This window comes from Andrographis paniculata, unplaced genomic scaffold (genome assembly GCF_009805555.1).
Source record: "Andrographis paniculata isolate CXL003 unplaced genomic scaffold, ASM980555v1 Contig17END, whole genome shotgun sequence".
Lineage (NCBI taxonomy): Eukaryota > Viridiplantae > Streptophyta > Magnoliopsida > Lamiales > Acanthaceae > Andrographis > Andrographis paniculata.
In genome coordinates, this window is record NW_026137457.1 from 706308 (window position 1) to 730601 (window position 24294).

Consider the following 24294-nt stretch of genomic DNA (forward strand, 5'->3'; position numbering starts at 1 on the left):
GATTATTCTTTCTATTTTTAATTATATTAAAAATTATTTATTTTTGTAAGACAATTGCTAGAACGATAATTTTGGTTTAATTTAAATTTAATTCTATGAAGGTATTTATTTTATTAGTTATAAAATGAAAATAAATGAATTTATTTATATCAATACATCAAATATAAATTACAATGTCAAAATAATAATTATATATATAAAATACCACAAACTATTATTAGTATTATTTTTAAAATATAATGATATTAAAATATTACCATACAAAAATATAATACTATTTTCGTGTGGCTATAAGGTTTCATTTACATTTTTTTGCGTGTTGATATTTTAATATTAATTATTATATGAAAACGTAAGTACAAATTAAGGAGAAATGACAAAATATTATATTAGAGTCTTATAATACTAATACAATGATATTTGTGTAAAAAATTATACAAATATAAAAATATTTGAATGTTAAATAGTAAATAAAATCCTTAGAATTGAAGGGATAGAATAATAATAATAATAATAATAATAATAATAATAATAATAATAAGAAGGGTAAACTGTTCTTTTAGTCTAGTAACTGGACCCCTTATCATTTTAGTCTCGTAAGTGGAGTCTGTCGCAAACTAGTCTCATAAGTGAAGAAATTTCGCTGTTTTAGTCCTCCGGCGCCGGAGACGCCCGCGTGGCTCGCCGGAGGTGACGTGTCTACTAGGTGTTCCGCCAAGTCAGCGACACCTGGCGGACACGTGGATTTATTTTATTTATTTTATTTTTTAAAATTTTTTAAATTTTTTAAATTGGACCAAATAAAAAAATAAAAAAAATACAAATAAAATTAAAAATAAATTAAAAATAAGTTTTAAAAAAAATTTTAAAAAATGAAATAAAAAAAAAAATCCACGTGTCTTGTCGCTGACCTGGCGGACATGTTACCTCCGGCGAGTCACACTGGCGTCTCCGGCGCCAGAGGACTAAAACAGCGAAAATTTTTCACTTATGGGACTAGTTTGCGACAAACTCTACTTATAGGATTAGTTTGCGACAGACTCCACCTACGAAACTAAAATGATAACGGGTCCAGTTAAATGTATAATAATAATAATAATAATAGTAATAGTAGTAATAATAGTAAGAATAATAATTGAATGTATTATAATAATAATAATAATAGTAGTGGAACCCACATAAAAGAATTATTGGAAAAAACAAGAAAGGGACAAATTTTTTTTTTGGAGTGGATATAATAATCTATTTTTTAAATTCCGTAACTAGACACTGTTATTATTATAGTTTTGTAATTGAAGTTTGTATTGAATAGTTCTATAATTTTTTATTTTTTATTTTTTGGACATTTGATTCTACCGCTTCGGAGTTACGCGTGGGACGTTGGAGGATATGTACCTGCCAGATAAGCATAATCTGGTGGCCACATGTGATATTCATATTTTAAGAAAATTAGGTTTTTAGTTCGGAGCATGTACAAAAATGTTTTGGTTTTTTTTTGCACAATTGGCCTTGGCACCAGATATGCGCATGTAACATCGCTTGATATGACAGAGCACACATGTCCACTAGGTATGCGCTATCAGATGGACATGTAGAATTTTTTATTTTATTTTTATTACTCGTTCTATACATATATTTTTTTTAAATTTGAACAATAAAAAATTTAAAAATAGGGTAAATTATTTTTTTTACTCCCATAAATAGCCCTCTTATCATTTTAGTCATGTAACTGGAGTATGCACTAAAATAGTTTCGAAAGTGGATTTATTTTGCACATTTGATCCTTTGGCGCCGAAGATGCTTGCATGGCAGGTCACGTGTCCGTCAAGTAAGTGCCACATAGCGGACACATAGAATATTAATTTTTTGAAAAAAATTATTTTATTTTATTTTTGTTACTGATTACCTTGTCATTTTAGTCTCTGTATAAAAATGATCTTGTAAGTGATTTGTTTTTCACTACAATATAGCTCACTGGAAGAAAAGAATATATATCAAAGGAGATAAACTGAAATATATTTCATTAAATTTTTTATTCTACTCATGATTTTCGGAAAGAAGGGTAAAGTAGATGTCTAGAAGATTCCATCGGCTTCGAATTTAATGGATTTATTGACTAAAACTTTACTAATTACAACGTTCAATAAAGTGGTAAAAAACATCGAGATGTATCGATTACGAAATTTCAAATAATATCCACATTAGAGAGAAATTTTGGTGTTAATATCTGCAATATTAATTTTTTCCACCTTAGCTTGTTCACTAAACTAATCTTCATATGTCTTTATTTGATTTGTTAAGGTAAAATAACAACTTACATAATCACCGACTTTCTCAAATGGTCTCATCTCTAAAAACATATATTGTCGTATCAATGTTCGTAATCTTCACATTATCTCTATATGTCGTCGTATCTCATGCTTGCTTTGACGTGGTTCCAATAATTTTCTCAAACACCTCATCTGTGATAGCTTGATGAGGTTTTTTTCTTGTTCATTTGAACAGTCACTGATTAAAATTTTTATCATCGAAAACCAACACGAACAACAGAATCGAGTCATTCATAGCTTTGGGTCTAATATCACTTATAAAAGAATGCTAATAATGTGGAATTGTATGTGTTATCAAATGCCATTAGTGGATAATTAATCAAAGCACTTTATGGTATAATTCAATTTCTTGTCGATAAATATATATATATATATATATATATAAGAAATTTGTATTTATGCAAGTTAATAGTGTAAATAAATATATATATATATATATTTTATACCATAGAAACCAGCAAGCGTCATTCTTAAGTACACTCTTAATATTAGGTCATCCCTTATGCGACAATGTACATATTTTTTTTGTATCACGAGTGTCAATTATGTTGTAAGATTTATACATGTATAGTGTGTTCCCTCATCGTAGAGTTCATATATCATACTTATCAAATAATTAAGTAAATATGTTTATTATTTATGAACGTTCTAAATGTTAATGTTTGTGGACAGGTAATGTATTTTATATACTTTTAAATTAAAATAATAGATTATGTTGGTGTAATTTGATTTATACAATCGTGATAACATCAGATTAGAACTAATTGCATTAATTTAGTCGTTAACGCTATTTATTTTATTTCTGTATGTGGTGTCGAATTCAAAGTAATAGAAAAACTATAATTTTTTTAATCTAAAAAATACTCTCTCCGTCCCACATAATTTGTCTCTATTTTCTATTTTCGTCCATCCTATATAACTTGTCCTTTCTATTTTTGAAAATATAATTATGCATTTTAATCGCATTTTAAATTTTAAATTTTATAATTTTCTTAATTTTAATTAAATTATTTACTTATCTTAATCTTAATCTATAATTATTTTTACTAAATAATAATTATTTTTACTAATACACTTCTTAATCATTTACTAATTATATTTTACCTAAATTCTCGTATCTGATAATAGTTCCTGGGACGGAGGGAGTATTATTTATAGAGTGGAATTTGACTAAAAAAATAAATAAAATTTTATTATTTATTGGCGTGACTTTGGCGCCCATATTTTTAGAAAGTCAGAAAAATCCTGACAGTGAAGTTCGACCAAAAGCAGAGACGGGTCTTTGTGTACATATTAAAATTGTGTTGCCGGCAAAAAATTGAAAATTCAACCTATAACATGATTAGCGTGTCTATTTGGATTTGGTGTTGGGATAAAATAATAAAATTTTGAATCCAAATATATATATATATATATTTTTTAAAAAATTATAAATTTCGTTTAGACCGGAACCTTTGAGGTTTTAGATTTTTGAAAGGAAAAAGATAAAAAAAAAATAGTAATTAATATTTTATATAATTTTTAGTGAGAAAAAATAAATGTTAGATAGAATATTTAAAAAATATTATTGTTGATGAATATTACAAAAATTTCAAAAAATAATTTATCAGGACACTCTTTCAAGGGCTGATCCGTGCAATACTGCCGAAGACCTATCCCTTTGGGGTGAATATTGGTCGGACTAAACAAAAAATGAAAAAATCTGAAAGAAAAATTGGTTTAGACTATTTGATTAATTGGTTCGCTCTGGTTCAAAACTAGATTTATAAATTTTGATTTTGATTCGATTATGATTTTCAAGTTTTAGTTTTGATTAAGTATAATAACCTAACTTTTTTAAAATATATATATATATATTATAATTTTAAGTCTTCATATTTGATTTTATCTGTAACATAACCCTAAAACTTTCTCATTCATCCAAAAACCGAAACTTCTGTTTGTTCGGTTTAGTTTGATTTTCAAAAAATTTGATTCGATTTTAGTTTCAATTTTACTAACCAAAAATCAATCAAAATTCAAAAATTCAATTTGGTTCGAATTGAACCGACCGAATGCACGTCTCTATGTCCCCTTGATCATGCAACCCAGCTCTAATATCAGTTGTTACAATAAATAATGCAATAACAAAAGTATAAAGCAATGTCGAACATAAAATTTGGTTATCCATTTCAACGAAGAGACTGTAAAACTAGAAATTTCACTATATGAAATTATGATGCACACTCGTTCTACTCTCACTACTTTGAAAGTGAAAACATATGGATAAGATAGCAATTTTAGGCCAAGAATGGGTCTACATCAATATTACCCTAACCCCATCTCAAATCTTGGACTTTAATTAGTCTTTCCAATTCAACAAATACGGTTAGACCGAAATAAGTAAGTGTTTAATTTGATTTAGTTCTTTGAACAAAATTTTAATCATGTGTGTAATTCAATTTGTGAATAGTAAATGATCAAGTCACCACCTTTCTATATAAAGAACAAAGCGAATGAGCAGTTTTATTACAACAAATAAACTTGTCCTTCAATGGAGATGGCAGCAGCTAAGAAGGAAGAAATACTTGCTGTAATGGATGTTACAAAATGCCTGTTCCAATTCACACAATTCACTGTCCTGAGATGTGTAATCGAGCTCGGCATTCCTGACATCGTCGAGAACCATCCCGGGAAGGGCGGCGTGTCATTGGCTGAGCTGTCGAAAGCATCGGGGTCCTTGAAACCGTTCCTCTACCGTGTCATGAGGTTCTTGACTAGCCGCGGCATCTTCAAAGAGGTGAAAATGGACGGTCAAGATTCATCGATTGGTTACGCCCACACGCCCTTTTCTCGCCAACTCACCAAGGATCGTATGGCTCCGATATTTCTAGTCATGAGTAGTCCCGAGTTGGTTTCCTCGAAGTTGAGCTTGGCCAAGGTGCTCTCGTCGAAAACGGACTATTCAAATGGTTTTGAGGCCGCGCATGGCATGGATTTTTGGAAGTATTCCGCGGCCAATCCTGCATTTGGTGAGTTGTTCGCCAACGGTATGGCGAGCACAGTTAGCCCCCGCATATCGTTGGTGCTTGAAAACTACCCCACCGTATTCGAGGGGATTGGTTGTGTGGTGGACGTCGGAGGTGGTAATGCAAAGGCGCTCCGTATGTTGGTGAAGGCGTGCCCGTGGATTGTCCGAGCCATCAACTTTGATCTTCCCCACATTGTGGCCTTAGCGGACGGAGGTGATGATGGCCGCATCGAGCATGTCGGGGGCGACATGTTTGTCGAAATTCCGCATGGTGACGCTATTTTGATTATGGTAAGTTATTCTAATCAAATATTATTTATGTCATTCAAATTTATATTTATTTATTATTCCATTTTTTATGATTTTTTTATGATTATTTTTAGTTTTCAAATTTTCACGATTTCAATTATCAGACGGTTCAATTACTCTACCCTTAATATATTGTATTTCTGTAATACTGATCAATCACCTTTTAGTATGTGTATTTTTAAAATAAAAAGATTTATAAAATAAAAAACTTAAATACACATGGCGAAAAGTAATTTATTGGTACAATACATTACGGGTATGATAACACATGTTATCAATTCCACAATTGATGTTTTTGAAATTTGAAATGTTTGATGTACATTCAATATTTAATTTGTAATTATTATATTATTTATTACATATTTTACGTAGTCTTTGGGCATATATATATATATATATATAGTTGTGGGAGGACAAGTTTAGGGTTTAGAGTTTTAACCTACAAAATCTGTCTGAATCCTCCTATTGTCATCCCTCTATGTTGTAAATTATAACGTAAAAATTATTTATAATGTAAAAGTATTAATCAATGGGTCAAAATATGCACAAATATGACTAATATTTGATGATCGTAGTCGGTACTTCATGATTGGGACGACGAGGCATGTGTGAAGATCTTGAAGAATTGCAGAGATGCTATACCGAAGGAGACGGGAAAAGTGATTATTATGGACTATGTGATAAACCACGACAACGACAACGAAGAGTATCGTTTGGCAATGGACATGGAAATGTTGTCGCAAACCATTAATGGGAAAGAGAGGAATGTAAAGGAATGGGATGATATTCTAAAGTCTGCTGGCTTCACCAAACACACTATAAAAAGTATTCCAGCACCGGTCTCTGTCATCGAGGCCTATCCCTAGTTAAGTTTGTATTATTTGAACTTTTCAATTGTCAAAACAAAAAAAAAAAAAAAAATGTTTAATAAGTTGAATGATTTAAATTTAAATAAGACTTTCAATTATGTAATAAACGAATTTGATTATGTTTACGGCCATGTACTAGAACTATATATATATATACATACATATAGTGTGTTACCACTCTCAATTTTGTGGTGATATTAGTCACTAATTTTTACACTAAAATGGAATGAAGTATTTTCAAGGCAATTCAAACAATTCTTTGACTATCTCAGATATATCTTTTGTTTCATCTGGGCACATCCTACACAGTTAATTTGTTCTATCCACAAATGAACGTTACTTGCCCAAATTTGTTTTTGTACAAATATGACAATCAAGATAGATATGTCAAAATAAAAAAAATAGAAGATATTTAAATTATTATTTACTATCGGGTCAATTCAATGTACTGGAAAAAAACCTAACTTTTTATTTAAAAAATAGGCATGGACTTTGGCGCCACTAACATTATAATAATAATAATAATAATAATAATAATAATAATAAAATCTAAAATTTAAAATACTATTCAATGCTATACAAATAAGTAATTGATAGACATTTTGAATAAAAATCGAAAATAAAAAAAAGTACAAGTTGCATTCGATGATTTTGACTAATAGTAAGAGATGAAATGCAGATATCAATGAGCACATTTGATCGATCACAAGGCATGACAAATTGAAACATTTTATATAAAGAACAAATCCAATGAGAAGTTTAATTACAACAAGCTTGTCCTTCAATGGAGATGATGGCAGCTAAGAATTCAAACGAGGAAGAAACACTTGCTATAAGGGATGTCATAAAATGCATCTTTCACTTCACAGAATTCACTGTTCTGAGAAGCGTAATCCAGCTCGGCATTCCCGATATAGTCGAGAACCATCCCGGGAGTATCGTGTCATTGGCCGAGCTGTCGAACTCATCGGGGTCCTTGCCGTCGTTGCTCCACCGTGTCATGAGGTTCTTGACTCGTCGCGGCATCTTCAAAGAGATGACAATGGACGGTCAAGATTCATCGATAATTGGCTACGCCCACACACCATATTCCCGTGCCCTAACGAAGGATCGTATGGCTCATTTATTTCTACTCATGAGTAGTCCCGAGATAGTTTCCTCGAAATTGAGCTTCGCGAAGGTCCTCGCGTCAAATACGGACTATTCAAATGGTTTCGAGGCGGCGCATGGCGTAGATCTTTGGAAGTATTCCACGGCCAATCCTTTGTTCGGTGAGTTGTTCGCCAAGGGTATGGATTGCTTGGTTGGCAATCGATTATCGTTGGTTCTTGAAAATTATCCGGACATGTTCGAGGGGATCGGTTGTCTCGTGGATGTCGGAGGTGGTAATGGAACGGCGCTCCGGATGCTGGTGAAGGCGTGCCCGTGGATTGTCCGAGCTATCAACTTTGATCTTCCCCACGTCGTGGCGCTATCGGGCGGAGGTGATGATGGCCGCGTCGAGCACATCGGCGGCGACATGTTTGTCGATATCCCGTGCGGTGATGCTATTTTTATTAAGGTAAATTATTCTAATCAAATACCCCTTTTCGCCTTATCCAATGGACTATTTTTATCATTTTTGTGTATTTTATTAAAAGATATTTTATATCCGGCCAGTTCCGGGTAGATTATGTGTTTGATTTAAAATAATTAATAATAAACTTAATCTGATGATTACTTTGAATGATTATAGAAGATAATACTCTCCATATCTATAATTTTGATACGAGATTTAAAAAATATTGATATTACATTGATATTGAGTAAAAAGTATAGGTAAAAGACTTTTTTGCCCTTGTGAATTTATTAGTGTAAAAAATAGTGGCAATTGTGTAATAATAATGAAAAAGTAAAAGTAGTTTTATAGTGATATGATTATTTATGAAAATGAGACTATTATTTTTAGACAGACAAAAATAGTAAACAAGATTATTGTATTGAAACGGATGAACGTATTATTTTATTAGTAGTAATCACTTGTTTACTCTGACTTATTAAAATTCAGTATTCATTGAAGTCAGGTATAATAATACAATACTCAAGAATAATTGATTCTAACTAGATAGTTTAAATTAATTTATCTCAAATAATATTTGTAGTAAAATTTGATATAACACAATTGTACAAGTAAAGACAACTTTAAATCAATATTTCATTAGTCATTTCATTAGTCATTCAATTATGCGACTTAAATATTTTATGGTTGATTTAATAAAAATGAGTAATAATGATTAATTTTTTTTATAGTAAAAAAAAATATAAAAAATAATATACTTTAAAAATTAAATAATAATGGTTACTTTGGTCTTTCAAAACTCTCACAATCTCAATTATGCAATGTTTCTGAAATTAGAAATAATTGATAGTCAATAATTAATTTTTTATTATATTATATTTTATAAAAATGAATTATTTGGGTTGACCTAGGCCAGATAAATTCAAGGTAGAATGGATTTTGGGCCTAAGTTTATACAACCGGACAAGTTTAAAGTTCAAAGTTTTAACCTAAAAATCGGTCCGAATTTGCCCCGTTGATATCTGTATTTTCACATAGTAATTTATAACATAGAAATTATTTACAATGTAGAATAGTAATAAATTGATCAAAGTTTGCCTTAATACAAGTATTTAATTTGATGATCGTAGTCAGTACTTCATGATTGGGACGATGAGGCATGTGTGAAGATTTTGAAGAACTGCAAAGACGCCCTATCAAAGGAGACGGGAAAATTGATTATTATGGACAGCGTGGTCAACCACGACAACCTTAAAAACATTGACAACTACGAGGAGTATCATTTAGCAGCAGACATAGAAATGTTGGCTCTAACCATCAATGGCAAAGAGAGGAATGCAAAAGAATGGGACGATGTTCTAAAATCAGCTGGCTTTTCCAAACACACCATCAAATATATTCCAGCACCAATCTCTGTCATCGAAGTCTATCTCTAGTTAATTTATAATATTCGAACTTGTTATTTGTCGGACTAAAAAAGTAAAAATTGTTTAATAAGTCTAAATGATTTAAATTTAAATATGACTTACATTTTGTAATAGAACAAATTTGATTTTGTATCTGTGGCCATTCACTAGAGTATTAATGTTTGTTGATATAGTGATTCCTTTTTACATATTACGTAATGACATGGTTAGGATATTAAGTGAGTCAAATCAGATGAAAGCACATCGCATATATTTTTAAATAGCCAACATGTAGTTTTGTCATATAGAAGCATGTGTTGTGTAGTTTTACATTTGTATTTGTAGACAAAAAAAATTGTGTTATATTTTTTTATAAACACAAAATCGTACAAATTACATTTAATTTAATATATGCGGGTCCTATTCTCTATTTGGATCCTTTGATTCTCTCTCCGGGTCGATCCATTTTTCCAATTTGGATTTGGGTGGCTTCTTTGATCCGAAGGGATTTTGGTCTTCGGTTTGACTTCGTCGGTTTTTAGGAAACTTTGGTATCCGTGTTGGCGATTTTGATCGTCGACTTTGGATTGATGCCTCCTTTGGATGATCCGACGGAATTTGATCTTTGGGGGAGGGATTTGGTGCTCCATAACGCTTTTGGCGGCGTGTCCCTTTGACTTTTGGATCGAAGAGGGCCTGGTCTACGTCTTTTATGAAGAACGCGACGAACATCTTCAAGCTTTGGGAGCGACTTTGGAGGCTCTTCCTTGGCTTTGATGGATTCCTCGATGGCTTTGAGAGATTTGATCCTTCCTCCGGCTCGGACATACGACGAAGAACGTTAACTTCATCGATTCGCCAAACAATATTGGATCATTTGTCCAAATTGGTGACTTTTCGACGAAGAATGCTTCGAAGGACACGAAGAACAATGAAGAACATTGCAAAGAGTCTAGAGAGACTTACCCTTGCGCGAGTCTTCAAATGAACTTCGGTGTCTAAATGAATTGGCCAAGGCTCCTATTTATAGGGGAGGGTGGCCTTGGCTTCCTTTTCGGATGGTGCCACGTGGATGGAAAGATTTTATAATCTTTCCTTTTCCCTCGGATGCCGTTTTCCATTTTTGACGGATTTGATTATGCACCTTCCTTTCTCGTCAAAATCTTTATATCATTGCCTTTTTTGGAAGATATTAATTTATATACTTCCTTTATTGACAAGATCTTTATATCATTGCCTTGTTTGGAAGATATTAATTTATATACTTCCTTTATTGACAAGATTAATTTATTTTGCTGCCAAATTTATTATGGCTCTATTTATGCACGTAATATTTGTACGATATCTTCCATTTTAAGCAGATTTTGCACTAATGGTTGATATTTATTGTACAAAAATTAACATATGTGCATAATTAAATACCATATATTTATTTTATTGGAATTTTATTTTCTTCCAAAATACATGATATTTAATTGATTTTAGACATATATTTTTAGTGTCTACAGTATTGTACTATTTAAGTATGCTTATATGCTAAAATTAATAATACAGTGTGTTATCTAGAATTATATAATTTGTTGTCAAGATATGTTATATGCAAAATTATATTATACATTGTTATACATGAGTTGTCTTTTTATTATTATTATTATTATTATTATTATTATTATTATTATTATATGTATTGACGGGTCAGTCAAATCAATACGGTACTGATTTTGCTCGATTAACATCCTGACTCCGAATAACAATAATTAAACAAAATAATGTGATATTCTAAGCATATATAATTTACTACAAGAAAACGGAAAATTTGTGAGAATTTTTTCTAGCATACTAATAAAAAAAAATTAAAAAAAAAAAACTTACGCTATGAAGAAATAAAATAAATTGAAGATTTGGGCAAACAATTTCAAGAATATGCATGATTTATTTAATTGATTGAACATATGACACAACTAAATTTGAAGAATCACATAAAGAAAATATCCAAGAAAACAACAATTTTATTGATTGAACATTCGACATTCATTTGAAATTTTCATTTAAATCGATGTCGAGGGATATGCAACGATGACAGATTGAGGTGCAGCCGCTAAGTGTTTAATGGTGTGACGAGTGAATCCAGCTGATGTTAGAACTTTGGTCCATTCTTTCCATGTCCTCTCTTTTCCTTTGCTCGTATGTGCCATCATTGCTATGTCCAAAGCCATATGATAATCTCTGCGGTTTTTCTTGTTAAGGTTGTCGGCATCGTCGACATCCTTATCATCATCGACCACAATATCCACAATTATCACTTTCCCGCTCCCCTTTGGAATTGCCTCCCCACAATTCTTCAAGATCTTCACACAGGATTCATCGTCCCAATCGTGCAATACTGTCTGTCACGAGATGTTATTACATATATATAGTTGCAATTATTGCACTAAATTATAAAATTTAGTATAGTGTCGATCTCATCACACATGATGTGAGACAATACACAATATAACAACATATACTACACAATTTATATCAACATAACATTTATGTTACATATGAACTTACATCGCATGACATAATTTCACGCAAAACATGCTACTAGTGATTGTAACGCAAAAAATATATTACACTCCCTCTGTCTCAAACGATAGTTTTATTTGTATTGAGCTTGTATTGAGCACGAGATTTAAGAAATATTACTATTATATGAGTAATTGATAAATATATATATAGGTAAAATACTTTTTTACGTTGTGATTGTACTAGTATTAAAAGTAGTTGCATTTGTATAATAATAATAAAAAAATAAAAATAATTTTATAATGATATAATTATTTATAAAAATAGAGCTATTATTTTGAGATGAGAAAAAATTGATAAAACATAACTATTATATTGAAACGTATTAAATAAAAGCATATGTTAATTTTTAAATATGAATATTGCTGACTTACCTCAGTCTAAACCGTAACTGTTCTTTTATGTACATACCAATTAAAAAGTATGACTTACCTCAGTCTACACAGTAACTGTTCTTTTATGTACATACCAATTAAAAAGTATGACTTACCTCAGTCAGCACCATAACTATTTTCTATATACATACCATTAAAAAAGTAGTGTCGGCGCTTGGAATAGACACAAACATGTCGCCACCTACGTGCTCGATCCGATCGTCGTGGTCGGATGAAAAGGACGAGACGTTGTGTGGAAGATCGAAATTGACAGCGCGAGTGATCCACGGGCATGCCTTTACAATGGCGCGCAATGTCGTGCCGTTACCACCACCAACGTCGACCAACGTGTTGATCCCCTCGAATACGTAGGCGCAATCCTCGATTACATTTGACACTGTGAACTTCGCCACGCACGCCATCCCCTCGTTGAACAACTCGCTAAAAGAGCGATTGGCCGCATTATACTTCCATAAATCCGCGCCGTTGGCTGCTTCGAAAGCGCTGATGTCGCTATTCTTTGATGTCAAGAACGCGTTGAGTCGCAAGAACGGGGTGACCAACTCCGGGCTACTACAAACTCGAAGAATAGGGGCAAAGTTGTCTTTTAAGAGAGCGCAGGAAATAGCCGTTTGGGCATAACCAGCCGGTGAATCTTCTTGTTTGCCGGTTTTCACCTCTTTGAAGATGCCGTGGTGAGTCAGGTACCTCATGACACGGTGGAGCAATGACGGCGAGCAATCCAACGCCGACGAGAGCTCCGGCAGCGTCACGGCGCCGGCGGGGTGGTTTTTGACCATTTCGGGAATTCCTAGGTTGATGGCACATCTCATCATGTACAATTCGAACGCCTTGAAGATGCATTTTAGGACATAGTCCTTTGCTTGTTCTTCTTCTTCGTACGCCATGTTCGATTTTTGTACGATTAATTTGAACTTGATTTATGTGAAAGGATGTGCTTGAACTCGCTATTTATAAATTTATTTTCTCGATATTTATTATTATTGTTGATTTTTTAAAATTACTATATTTAAAATTTTTAAAAATTCAATCTTTTACTATTTATAAAATATTGCTAGAGTACCCTGGTACAAATGCAATTCTTGTATATATCCATTGTTAATATTAGAAAATAGGATTTAGCTATAAAATATTCGAAAAATAGTTACCGCAAATTTCAACGTTATTAAATAATAAAATAAAAATAAATAATCGGGTGTATTTTATAAAATGCCTTAATAAATAAAATATCTAGAGTCTGTCTTCTTCCTCTATATAAATAGTAATAAGATCAGAACAAAATTAGTGGAGCCGAAATTGCTGTCCTTAGGTTAAAACTTTCACTGAATTTTATATTTGATATACGTCATCCAAAATGGATGCTATATTTGGATAGGGTAGAAATTCGTTCCTTGTGAACACAAAGTTGTTTAATTTTTATTTTTATTTTTCATTTTTGTCAAAGCTGCACAAAATTTATTTGTAATTTTACAATTCATAATTTTAAAATTGTATTAAACTTATTTATTTTTTCATAAATTTTGTATCTGACCCCTCGATCATCCTTATTATTTAACGTGTCTCATCTACACGCAAGTATAAATGAGTTTCAAAATTTTTATTTTTAAATCATCCAAATTACAAATAGTTATTTTTCTCTGATTCTAAAAATTTTTTTGCTGTTACTTTCAGTTAAATATAGAAGGAACAAATAAATTTTATAATTTCAGGAGTTTAAGAATGAAGATTATGTAACTCAATCGTAGTTTGGGCGCGTGCAAGTCAAATATCGTTAAATAAAGACAACCGAAGGGATTAGACGCAAAATTTATAAAACCATAAGAGAGTTTTACGTAATTTTAAAAATATGTGAATTTTGCGCAATTTCGTGAAACTGCGAATGAATTTAGTGCAATTTTGCTTCTTTTTTTATGTACTTTATCCGTCCAGCATGCTTATGCCACTTTGTTTGAACATGGAAAATATTTTAATGTAAAAATACACGTGAATAGTAAAGTATGATATTATAGAAAAATTATTAAAGAATTGGTAAAAAAGATATAATGTGGTAAGTAGAAAAAATGAAATAGTGACAAATTGGTTATTATAAGTTAAAGTGAGTGTAATAAAATTATTTTCTGCAAGAATTATATATAAGTTTAACGAATAGACAAAAAAAAAAAAAAAAAAAAACTAGCTTGGAGAGTTTGATTGTTAGTTAATAAAAATCATCAAAATAGTAGTAAAAGGATATTTATTTTTTGTTACTTTTTAAATATTTTTAGAATGAAGTAATATATTTTTATTAATATGTATCGTGAATTGTAGAAATTGAAAGAAGACACACCTTCGAGATCTTCACATATGATTCATCGTCCAAATATGTTATCATCATTTTTTTACGATTCGATTTAAATTAGTTTTCTTGGTTTTGTTCTTTCTATTATTTCTTTCAACACATTTTTCCAAAAAAAGATAATACATTACCTACATTCATTATTTTTATGCACAATTTTCTATACTTTACATTAAAAAAAATTCATTTTCAACAATCTCACAAAACAAACACACCATATTTAAATCAATCATAAATTTAAAATACTCACACCAAAACCAAACAAACCATATATCTCTATATTTCTACATTAATAACTAAAAAAAAAATAGTAAACTGTTTTTTAGTCTATCTCCTTTTATCATTTCAGGACTTTAAATGGACCATGTCTGAAAATAGTTCTGTAAGTAAAAATTTTTCGCTAAAATGGTCCTCCGGTGCCGAACTAGCCACGCTGGCCCGACATTGCTGATGTGGCGCTGACGCGGCTGACATGTCATCGCCACTTAGATGTTACATCAGCGACAAGTGGAGTTTGTTTTATTTTTTATTTTACAAAATATCTTGGTAAACTATTTTTTTAATCTCATATATGACATTGTTTATTATTTTTGAACATTTAAATGGACTATGTCATGTAAGTATAATTTTTTCGTTAAAATGGTCCTCTGATGTGACATATCTAAATGGCGATGACATGTCACTCGCGTCAGCGCCACGTCAGCAACGGCTGGCCAGCGTGGCGAGTCTGACACCGGAGGACCATTTTAGCAAAAAAAATTTACTTACGGGACTATTTTCACACATGATTCACTTAAAGTTTTAAAATGATAAAGAGGGTGGAACTAAAAATTCAGTTTATCCAAAAAAAAAAAAAAAAAAAGATTAATATTACCAAATGCTCCGTCCATCCAAGATAATTATGTGGCTTTTTTTTTTTGGTATCCGTTAGATTTATGCACAATTTATTTATGGTAACAATTTTATTTTTGGATGACGTGGGAACCCGCAGTCGCTACCCGAAAGTGTGCACTGGATAAACCCCCAGCCGAACTTAATAATACCTTGCAAACCTGGCCCGACGGAAAAATCACACTAGGATGGTAAAAATTTTGTTGGCTTACAATTTCATCACTTTTACTTTACAAATATTAACTAATTTGTTACTATTATTTTTACTTATCCTTTTATTATTATTATTAATTCTTTGACAAATTTTCTATAATATTTTTACTAAGGAACTTGTATTAAAATTAATTTATTCTGGATAGAATTTGCTTATTCATGGGAATCAAATGATCAAATCCTTAAAACTCATATATATATATATATATATATTATAATTAATTAGGAATAAACATCCATGAGAGATTGAGGAGCTGCTGGAATATGTTTAATGTTGTATTTGATCTAAGAACATTGCCCCATTCTCTTGAATTTCCCTTTGGCTGTGTGAGCATCATTTCTATGTCCAAAGTCACATGATAGTCTCTGAATTCCTTCTTATTATTAAGGTTGTCGTTGTCATCCTCGTCCTCGTTGTCGTTGACTATTAACAATATCCACAATGATCACTTTCCAGTCTCCTTTGGGATTGCCTCTATGCAATTCTTCAAGGTCTTCCACACACAATTCGTCATCCCAATCGTGCAGCACGGCCTGCCATCGTCAAATTTTCTTTGATTCAATATTTCTTGTTTATTACTAAAGAAGCGATCATTCATACGATAATCAATTTTTGTTCGGAACTAAAATACTAGTAAATACATACAATGTTTTCAATATAAAATGAGTCAACTTTAAATGTTAGGTTTTTTGGGCATTGTTAATTCAAATATATGGGTTCATTAATTTTCTGAGTTTGTTCTTTTATGGTTTTAAACTAAAATCAATGTTATTCATTCTATATAGTTTTCAATAAAAATATACTAATTTTTTTACAAACACATCGAAATACTATCTGAATAAAAATTCAAATCAATATATATGTCATTCCAAATTAATTTCAAACTAGAACCAAACATACCCGCAATTTTTATGTTTATTTTGTTGCATACAAAAAAATTACATTCAATATTATTTTTCTTACAAAATATCACATTCAATTATTAATACCAAATAAATTTTAAAACGCAAAAAAACACACTGTGAAAGTGTGTTTGGTTTGTGCTTGCGATTTGTGCTTGAATTAATATAATATTTTACAAAATATTATATACATGTGTTGTGTTGTTTATCTTGATTATATATATATATATACATACTGACGGGTCAAATCAGCACGGTACTGATTTTGCTCAGTCAACATTCTGACCGTTCCGAATAACAATAATTAAACAAAATAGTGTGATATTCTAAGCATAATTTACTACAAGAAAATGGAAATTTTATGAGAGAATTTTTTTTCTTAAAAAAAAAAAAAAGACTTGCGCTATAAATAAATAAAATAAATTGAAGATTTGCGCAAAAGATTTCAATAACACGATTTATTTAATTGATAGAACATACGACATAATTAAATTTGAAGAAGCACATAAAGAAAACATCCAAGAAAACAACAATTATATATTTTATTGATTGAACATTCGAAATTCATTTGAAATTTTCATTAAATCGATGTCGAGGGATATGCAACGATGACAGATTGAGGTGCAGCCGCTAAGTGTTTAATGGTGTGACGAGTGAATCCAGCTGATGTTAGAACTTTGGTCCATTCTTTCCATGTCCTCTCTTTTCCTTTGCTCGTATGTGTCATCAATACTATGTCCAAAGCCATATGATAATCTCTGCGGTTTTTCTTATTAAGGTTGTCGGTATCGTTGACATCCTTATCATCATCGACCACAATATCCACAATTATCACTTTCCCGCTCCCCTTTGGAATTGCCTCCCCACAATTCTTCAAGATCTTCACACAGGATTCATCGTCCCAATCGTGCAATACTGACTGTCACGAGATGTTATTACATATATATAGTTGCAGTTATTGTACTAAATTATAAAATTTAGTATAGTGCCGATCTCATCACACATGATGTGAGACAATACACAATATAACTACATATACTACACAATTTATGTTAACATAACATTTACGTTACATATGAACTTACATCGCATGACATAATTTCACGCAAAACATGCTACTAGTGATTTTAACGCAAGAACTATATTACACTCCCTCCATCCCAAACAATAGTTTTATTTGTATTGAACACGAGATTTAAGAAATATTACTATTATATAAGTAATTGATAAAAAAATATAGATATATAGGTAGAAAAAACTTTCTTACGTTGTGATTGTACTAGAAATAATAATAATGAAAAAATAATAATAATTTTATAATGATATAATTATTTATAGAAATAGAGCTATTATTTTGAGATGAGAAAAAAATGATAAAACATAACTATTATATGGAAACGAAGGAATTATTAAATAAAAGCATATGTTAATTTCTCAATATGAATATTGCTGACTTACCTCAGTCTACATAGAACTGTTCTTTTATGTACACACAAATTAAAAAGTATGACTTACCTCAGTCAGCACCATAACTATTTTCTATATACGTACCATTAAAAAAGTAGCGTCCGCGCTCGGAATAGACACAAACATGTCGCCACCTACGTGCTCGATCCGATCTTCGCAGTTGGATGAAAAGGACGAGACGTTGTGTGGAAGATCGAAATTGACGGCTCGAGTGATCCACGGGCATGCCTTTACAATGGCGCGCAATGTCGTGCCGTTGCCACCACCAACGTCGACCAACGTGTTGATCCCCTCAAATACGTCGGCGCAATCCTCGATTACGTTTGATACTGTGAACTTTGCCACGCACGCCATCCCCTCGTTTAACAACTCGCTAAAAGAGCGATTGGCCGCATTATACTTCCATACATCCGCACCGTTGGCTGCTTCGAAAGCGCTGATGTCGCTATTCTTTGATGTCAAGAATGCGTCGAGTCGCAAGAAGGAGGCAACCGACTCCGGGCTACTTTCAAGTAGAATAATAGGGGCAAAGTTGTCTTTTAAGAGAGCGCAGGAAACGGCCGTTTGGGAGTAACCAACCGGAGAATCTTCTTGATCGCCTGTTTTCACCTCTTTGAAGATGCCGTGGTGAGTCAAGTACCTCATGACACGGTGGAGCAATGATGGCTTGCAATCCAACGCTGATGAGAGCTCCGGCAGCGTCACGGCGCCGACGGGGTGGTTTTCGACCATGTTGGGAATTCCTAGGTTGATGGCACATCTCATCATGTACAATTCGAACGCCTTGAAGATGCATTTTTGGACATAGTCCTTTGCTTGTTCTTCTTCTTCGTACGCCATGTTCAATTGTTGTACGATCAATTTTCACTTGATGTGAAAGGATGTGCTTCAACTCGCTATTTATAAATGTATTTTCTCGATATTTATTATTGTTGTTGTCTTGTTGATTTTTAAAATTATTATATCGAAAATTATCGGTTACAGGGCTTCAATGTCGCAGGTGGATTCGTAGGTGTCAGGAGTTTAAATCAATGATCTTGCAGTCACGAGACTCTACACCACCGGATCATTTTTTACGAACTACTCCCTCCGTTCCACATACCGTCTGCTACAGTGTAGACACGGTATTTTAGGAGGGGTATAATTAGTAGATAATTAAGAATGTATTAGTGAAAATAATTATCCTATAATATAAATAATTATAAATTAAGATTAAGATAACTAATTAGTTTAATTAAAATTAAAAAAAAATAAATTAAAAAGTTTAAAATGAGATTAAAGTGTATAATCATTTTAAAAAATGAAATGTGACATAGAATGTGGGACGAACAGAAACGGCGAACATGGTACGTGGGACGGAGGGAGTAGGGAGTAATATTTATTGGTTATAATGTTGTATTGATATATATTTTATACTGACATCCATAATATATCTTATAGATTAATTATTGATTAGTAAAACTAAAAACAATACATAACAATAAAAATAATAAAATCAATATAATGCAAAAGTTAATTTGTGCATAATCAAGTTTAAAATTTTAAAAATTAAACAAAAAAAGTTATTGTAAAGATTTCACTATATATATTAATAGAAAATTGCAATCCCATTGCAAGAATATGATAAACAATAACAAAATATATTTACAAATAAAATATGAAAAAATACTATAAATTTTTAATGGAAAATCTGTCAAGATAAAAAAGACAATCACGGGTTTGTCCGGCCAAAAAAAAAAATCTACTATGATCAAATTATATACAAGGTCTTTCAATAATACATATAAACACGCTTCAATCACCACTATATCAACAGAAAAAAAATCACAAAAATTTAAGATCAAGAAAACGAACAAAAAAGATATGTCATGTTCTATAAATTCTAGTCGAACTACAAACATCCCGTCGCAAATTGTACTGTTGAATTGAAAAAACAACGAATTACGAACACTCTCTAAAATTTTAAGTATGATTGATCATTGTATTTTGTATCAAAAAAATCAAAGAAAATATATTAGTATAAAGATAAATAATAAGATTTTTAATCGAATATTTTATAAAATTAAAAGTCAAGTATATATATATATACATATAGATAATGAAACATAATTTTATCCATATTTTTGTTTTCTATTATTCCAATAAATTATAATTTTATTGAATTATTTATTATTTTAACAATTTTTAATTAATTATTTAAACATGATATTAAAAATAAAATAAAATTCTAAAATTATGAGAATATATATATAATATGATATGATGCCCTAATAAATAAAATATTTGTAGAGTTTGTCTTGTTCCTATATAAATGGTAATAAGATCAGAACAAACTTGGTTGAGCCGAAATTGTTGTCCTTATATTAAAACTTTCAATTAATTTATGGGAAATTGTTGTCCTTATATTAAAACTTTCAATTAATTTATTTTATACTTGATAATACGTACAAAATGGATGCTATATTTGGACATGGTAGAAATTCGTTCGTTGTGAACACAAAGTTGTGTTTTTTTCTTTTTTCTTAAGTATTTTCTTCGTCCAGCATGCTTATCCTTATTTGAGAACAAAAAATATTTTAATATATCGGATCAAAAAAATATAAATATATTTTAATATAGTCCCGTAAGAGATTGTCTCGTAATCATGAAGTAATAAAATCAAACCTCTGACACCAGCAGCGAATTTGCCACACATCATTTAAGAAGGGATCCGGACTTCCAACCTCCCTTCTTAACATAAGATGATCACATTGTCCATAGTAATCACTTTTTCCGTCTCCTTTGATACTGAGTCTATGCAATTCTTCAAAATCTTTACACACGCTTAGTCGTCCCAATCATGGAGTATCGATTATGACCACAAAATATTAGCCTTTACATTGCGAAGACTAATTAATTGATCAATCTTTATTTCGAAAACAATATTTATATTGTAATTTATAAGCAAGCATATTGTATATGGAGATTATTACTATACTAAGCATAATTAGTCAATAGAAACACAAATATATAATGACAACAAATGAGATATAGCGACAAACTATAAGTCAATATAATACAAATATAACATATGAACGGATAGTAACACATAATAGATCGAATAGCATATATTACAATTGATCTCAGCACATGCTACTATCAAACTATATTTCATATGTTATATAGATCTAATCAATACAGTGCTGATTAGTCATAATCAGCATTATAATCATTTTCATCGTACGGAAAACTCCTAAGAAAAATATTCGATTAGACTAATGTACCATAACCAACATAGCGTCGCCACTTGGAATTTCGGAAAACATGTCGCCCCCAACTTGCTCGACACGGCATCATCGCCTCCGCCCGATAAGCTCACCACATGAGGAAGATCGAAGTTAATGGCTCGGACTATCCACGGGCACGCCTTCACCAATATACGGAGCACCGTTCCATTACCACCCCCGACATCCACAAGACAACTAATCCCTTCAAACACGGCGGGGTAGTTTTCGAGCACCAACGATACGTGGGCGCTATCTAAGGGCGCCATACTCTTGGCGAACAACTCATTGAACGACGGATTGGCCGCGGAATACTTCCAAATATCTATGCCGTGCGTCACCTCAAAAGCATTTGAATTGAGCGTAACAGCCTTGGCTAAGCTCAACTTCGAGAAAATCATCTCGGGACTACTCATGAATAGAAATAAAGGAGCCATGCGATCATTTGTTAGGAGACGGGAAAAGGGCTTGTGGGTGTAAGCAATCGATGAATCTCGACCGTCCATTCTCACCTCCTTGAAGATGCGGAGGCGAGTCGAGAACCTCAAGACGCGGCAGATAATAATGATTCTCCGAATCATTAATTCAATTTGATGTAAAGACAATTCATGGATTACATAAACAAAATAAGTAGATCCCATCCTATTTTATGTGGAGAGATTGAGATACAATATATTGAGCTTGCTTCTACCCAAATCACTATGCTACAATGCACACCAATTCCTTCTCAGCCGACTGACATTTTCTGCTCCTAGTAATTCAATCTCTCATGGCTCCCACCTGCACCGGGAAGTTAAGCTACGATCAAAGCAAACCCATAAACTACGCAACTTTAATTTAGCGACAACTATTTTCCGAATGCGAGAACAGGAAAACAAGAAGCATTGATTTCCAAGAAACTCTGTTTTCCCATAGAACATAGCAAATCAGCCAGATGGGGTTTTGATTTTACTATAAGATCATAGAATGCTATCATAATACTCGGGAATTGGTTGCATATAACTTTGGTTGTGTTCGTCTATTCACCAATAAAGAAAACACAAGTGTACATCTCTACCATGTATTGACATCAACTTTAAGTTCGACACCGTATGAAGCTTAATTAAGATTGCAAAACAATCGCATACCTGATCAAGGAAGCTAAATTCAACTAAAGAAGTTACTTCTGCCGTTTGAAAACTCTCAAACACAATCCCCATTTTTAAGAATCATGCTGGATCCTAGTTAACATACTCAACGGATCTTCGAATTGCATGTGTTTGGACAGCCCAAATCTCCTTCTACTCGCCACACTTGGACTTCATCTTTCAAAACTTACAAACTCTAAACAACGTGATCAATTTGGGAACATGTGTTTTTGAACTTCCTAAATCTAAACAGTATGATCAATGCGGACATGTCGAGAGTTGCAGCAGTTCATCAATGGAGTTCGAATGCAATCACACAACTATAGATCCTATCGATTGGTTTTTTATTTTTATAAAAATCACTCAAAAAAGAGAACCTTGGATTCAGTGAAAACAGAATGATTGTTTGAGTAACAACATTGAAACTGATTCGAAAGATATTATCCAATCTAAAACAAAACACAAATACACAATCAACGAACACGCACTTTCAAATTATGTGCAAACTTATTCCATCAAATACACAAACAAAAATTAACCTAACTATTTGCTGAAATCACTTCCTCCAATACCTCGTCAAGGAGGCGATGGATCTGCTTCTGGAGCAGCGGCGGAAGAAGACTCCGGTGATTCCCTGCGCAGCTCCTTAACGACGGCGGCCAGAGATTCCGGATTGACTCCCATTTCACAAAGCGCAATGAGGATCGAAAGCGTGTGCCGATCGAGGCCGGTTTCGAGAATATTCGACATTCTGAACACCAAATCCAGCGATTCCCGCGCAGTCCGTGCAGCCTCGGGATTCATCGCCCTAACTTTGAAATCTAAGATCTTAAACAACTTCTACTGGATTCGATCTACGCCTCTTCGACGCCAAACGGAGAAGATCGGCGGCGACAGTGAAGAAAAACTAAGCCATGGATCTTGCCCATTCGTTCCAAACCGGCGGTTCGGCTATTAATTTAAAAAATCTCTTGCACAGGCGGTTCGGCTATTAGTTTCAAAACTAACTAAAAAAATCTCTCGTCAAACAAAAAAATAAATCAGTTATGAGTTGTAAATGATTTATAGACATTCTCTTCCTATACACAAATTTCATATGAAATCTAATCTCTTCCATGTTTAAGTTAAGGTCTTTTGTGCGTTGATATTTAAATACTACATTAATTATTATATAAAAATATAATACAAATAAAAAAAAATGATAAAAATATTTTATAATATAAAAAAAATTATACAAATATAAAAATATCAATACAATAACGCACAAAATAAATAGACTTTTACAATGGGACGGAAAGAGTATATAATTATATTACAAATTATAAAACTTCCAACCAAATACAATGAAAATCTTTAGATTCCATGACAAAACACAAAAAGTCAAATAATAATAATAATAATAATAATAATCAAAATGGAAGAGGCTCCATCAAATTCAAACTCACACTCACCCAACCCACCAACCAAAAAAAAAACGAGGTATATATCTTTTGTCAAATTTATCAAATGTTTTTTTGAATAAAATATTTTGGATTTTATCAGATTTTTATTATTCATTCAATTTTTTTTTAAAAAAAAAAATATCAAATCAAATACTTATTTTTTTATTTTTTATATTATATTATAAATTAATTTTATATTCAAAATATG

The 24294-nt window shown here is 31.8% G+C and overlaps 6 protein-coding genes across 6 annotated transcripts in view; 3 read left to right on the forward strand and 3 right to left on the reverse strand.

The window, feature by feature from the left end:
• The first annotated feature begins 4866 nt into the window (after window positions 1–4866).
• On the forward strand, window positions 4867–6689 carry LOC127265479 (acetylserotonin O-methyltransferase-like). Its single transcript, XM_051295285.1, has 2 exons — window positions 4867–5631; window positions 6225–6689. Exons 1-2 carry the CDS (start codon window positions 4870–4872, stop codon window positions 6513–6515), a joined length of 1053 nt encoding a protein of 350 aa, XP_051151242.1. The 5' UTR covers window positions 4867–4869; the 3' UTR covers window positions 6516–6689.
• Window positions 6690–7205: 516 nt separating this feature from the next.
• LOC127265230 (acetylserotonin O-methyltransferase-like) lies at window positions 7206–9751 on the forward strand. The gene is made up of 2 exons (XM_051294949.1): window positions 7206–8079; window positions 9207–9751. Exons 1-2 carry the CDS (start codon window positions 7303–7305, stop codon window positions 9510–9512), a joined length of 1083 nt encoding a protein of 360 aa, XP_051150906.1. The 5' UTR covers window positions 7206–7302; the 3' UTR covers window positions 9513–9751.
• Window positions 9752–11435: 1684 nt separating this feature from the next.
• LOC127265133 (acetylserotonin O-methyltransferase-like) lies at window positions 11436–13372 on the reverse strand. Its single transcript, XM_051294816.1, has 2 exons — window positions 12577–13372; window positions 11436–11869 (listed from the first exon to the last, which is right to left on the reverse strand). Exons 1-2 carry the CDS (start codon window positions 13330–13332, stop codon window positions 11531–11533), a joined length of 1095 nt encoding a protein of 364 aa, XP_051150773.1. The 5' UTR covers window positions 13333–13372; the 3' UTR covers window positions 11436–11530.
• A 3362-nt stretch (window positions 13373–16734) lies between these two features.
• The window catches only part of LOC127265184 (two-component response regulator ORR9-like), a 92044-nt gene continuing 84484 nt past the window's right edge, over window positions 16735–24294 (forward strand). The window contains exon 1 of the mRNA XM_051294895.1: window positions 16735–16747. The gene's annotated coding sequence lies outside the window, so the exon portion shown is untranslated. The remainder of the gene's footprint in view (window positions 16748–24294) is intronic.
• Window positions 17351–22158, reverse strand: LOC127264413 (acetylserotonin O-methyltransferase-like). Its single transcript, XM_051293941.1, has 3 exons — window positions 21490–22158; window positions 18339–19118; window positions 17351–17706 (listed from the first exon to the last, which is right to left on the reverse strand). Exons 1-3 carry the CDS (start codon window positions 22156–22158, stop codon window positions 17368–17370), a joined length of 1788 nt encoding a protein of 595 aa, XP_051149898.1. The 3' UTR covers window positions 17351–17367.
• Window positions 22095–23682, reverse strand: LOC127265209 (mitotic-spindle organizing protein 1A-like). Its single transcript, XM_051294920.1, has 2 exons — window positions 23217–23682; window positions 22095–22297 (listed from the first exon to the last, which is right to left on the reverse strand). The coding sequence occupies exon 1, from the start codon at window positions 23446–23448 to the stop codon at window positions 23221–23223; it is 228 nt and encodes a 75-aa protein (XP_051150877.1). The 5' UTR covers window positions 23449–23682; the 3' UTR covers window positions 22095–22297; window positions 23217–23220.

Coding starts and splice junctions, on each gene's coding strand:
- LOC127265479 (XM_051295285.1), top strand. CDS start 4,870: ATGGCAGCAGCTAAGAAGGAAGAAATACTTGCTGTAATGGATGTTACA. Junction 5,632..6,224: donor GTGACGCTATTTTGATTATG/GTAAGTTATTCT, acceptor TGATGATCGTAG/TCGGTACTTCATGATTGGGA.
- LOC127265230 (XM_051294949.1), top strand. CDS start 7,303: ATGGAGATGATGGCAGCTAAGAATTCAAACGAGGAAGAAACACTTGCT. Junction 8,080..9,206: donor GTGATGCTATTTTTATTAAG/GTAAATTATTCT, acceptor TGATGATCGTAG/TCAGTACTTCATGATTGGGA.
- LOC127265133 (XM_051294816.1), bottom strand. CDS start 13,332: ATGGCGTACGAAGAAGAAGAACAAGCAAAGGACTATGTCCTAAAATGC. Junction 11,870..12,576: donor CCGACACTACTTTTTTAATG/GTATGTATATAG, acceptor ATCTCGTGACAG/ACAGTATTGCACGATTGGGA.
- LOC127264413 (XM_051293941.1), bottom strand. CDS start 22,158: ATGGGATCTACTTATTTTGTTTATGTAATCCATGAATTGTCTTTACAT. Junction 19,119..21,489: donor GTCTAATCGAATATTTTTCT/TAGGAGTTTTCC, acceptor CACATCAAGTGA/AAATTGATCGTACAACAATT. Junction 17,707..18,338: donor CGGACGCTACTTTTTTAATG/GTACGTATATAG, acceptor ATCTCGTGACAG/TCAGTATTGCACGATTGGGA.
- LOC127265209 (XM_051294920.1), bottom strand. CDS start 23,448: ATGAATCCCGAGGCTGCACGGACTGCGCGGGAATCGCTGGATTTGGTG.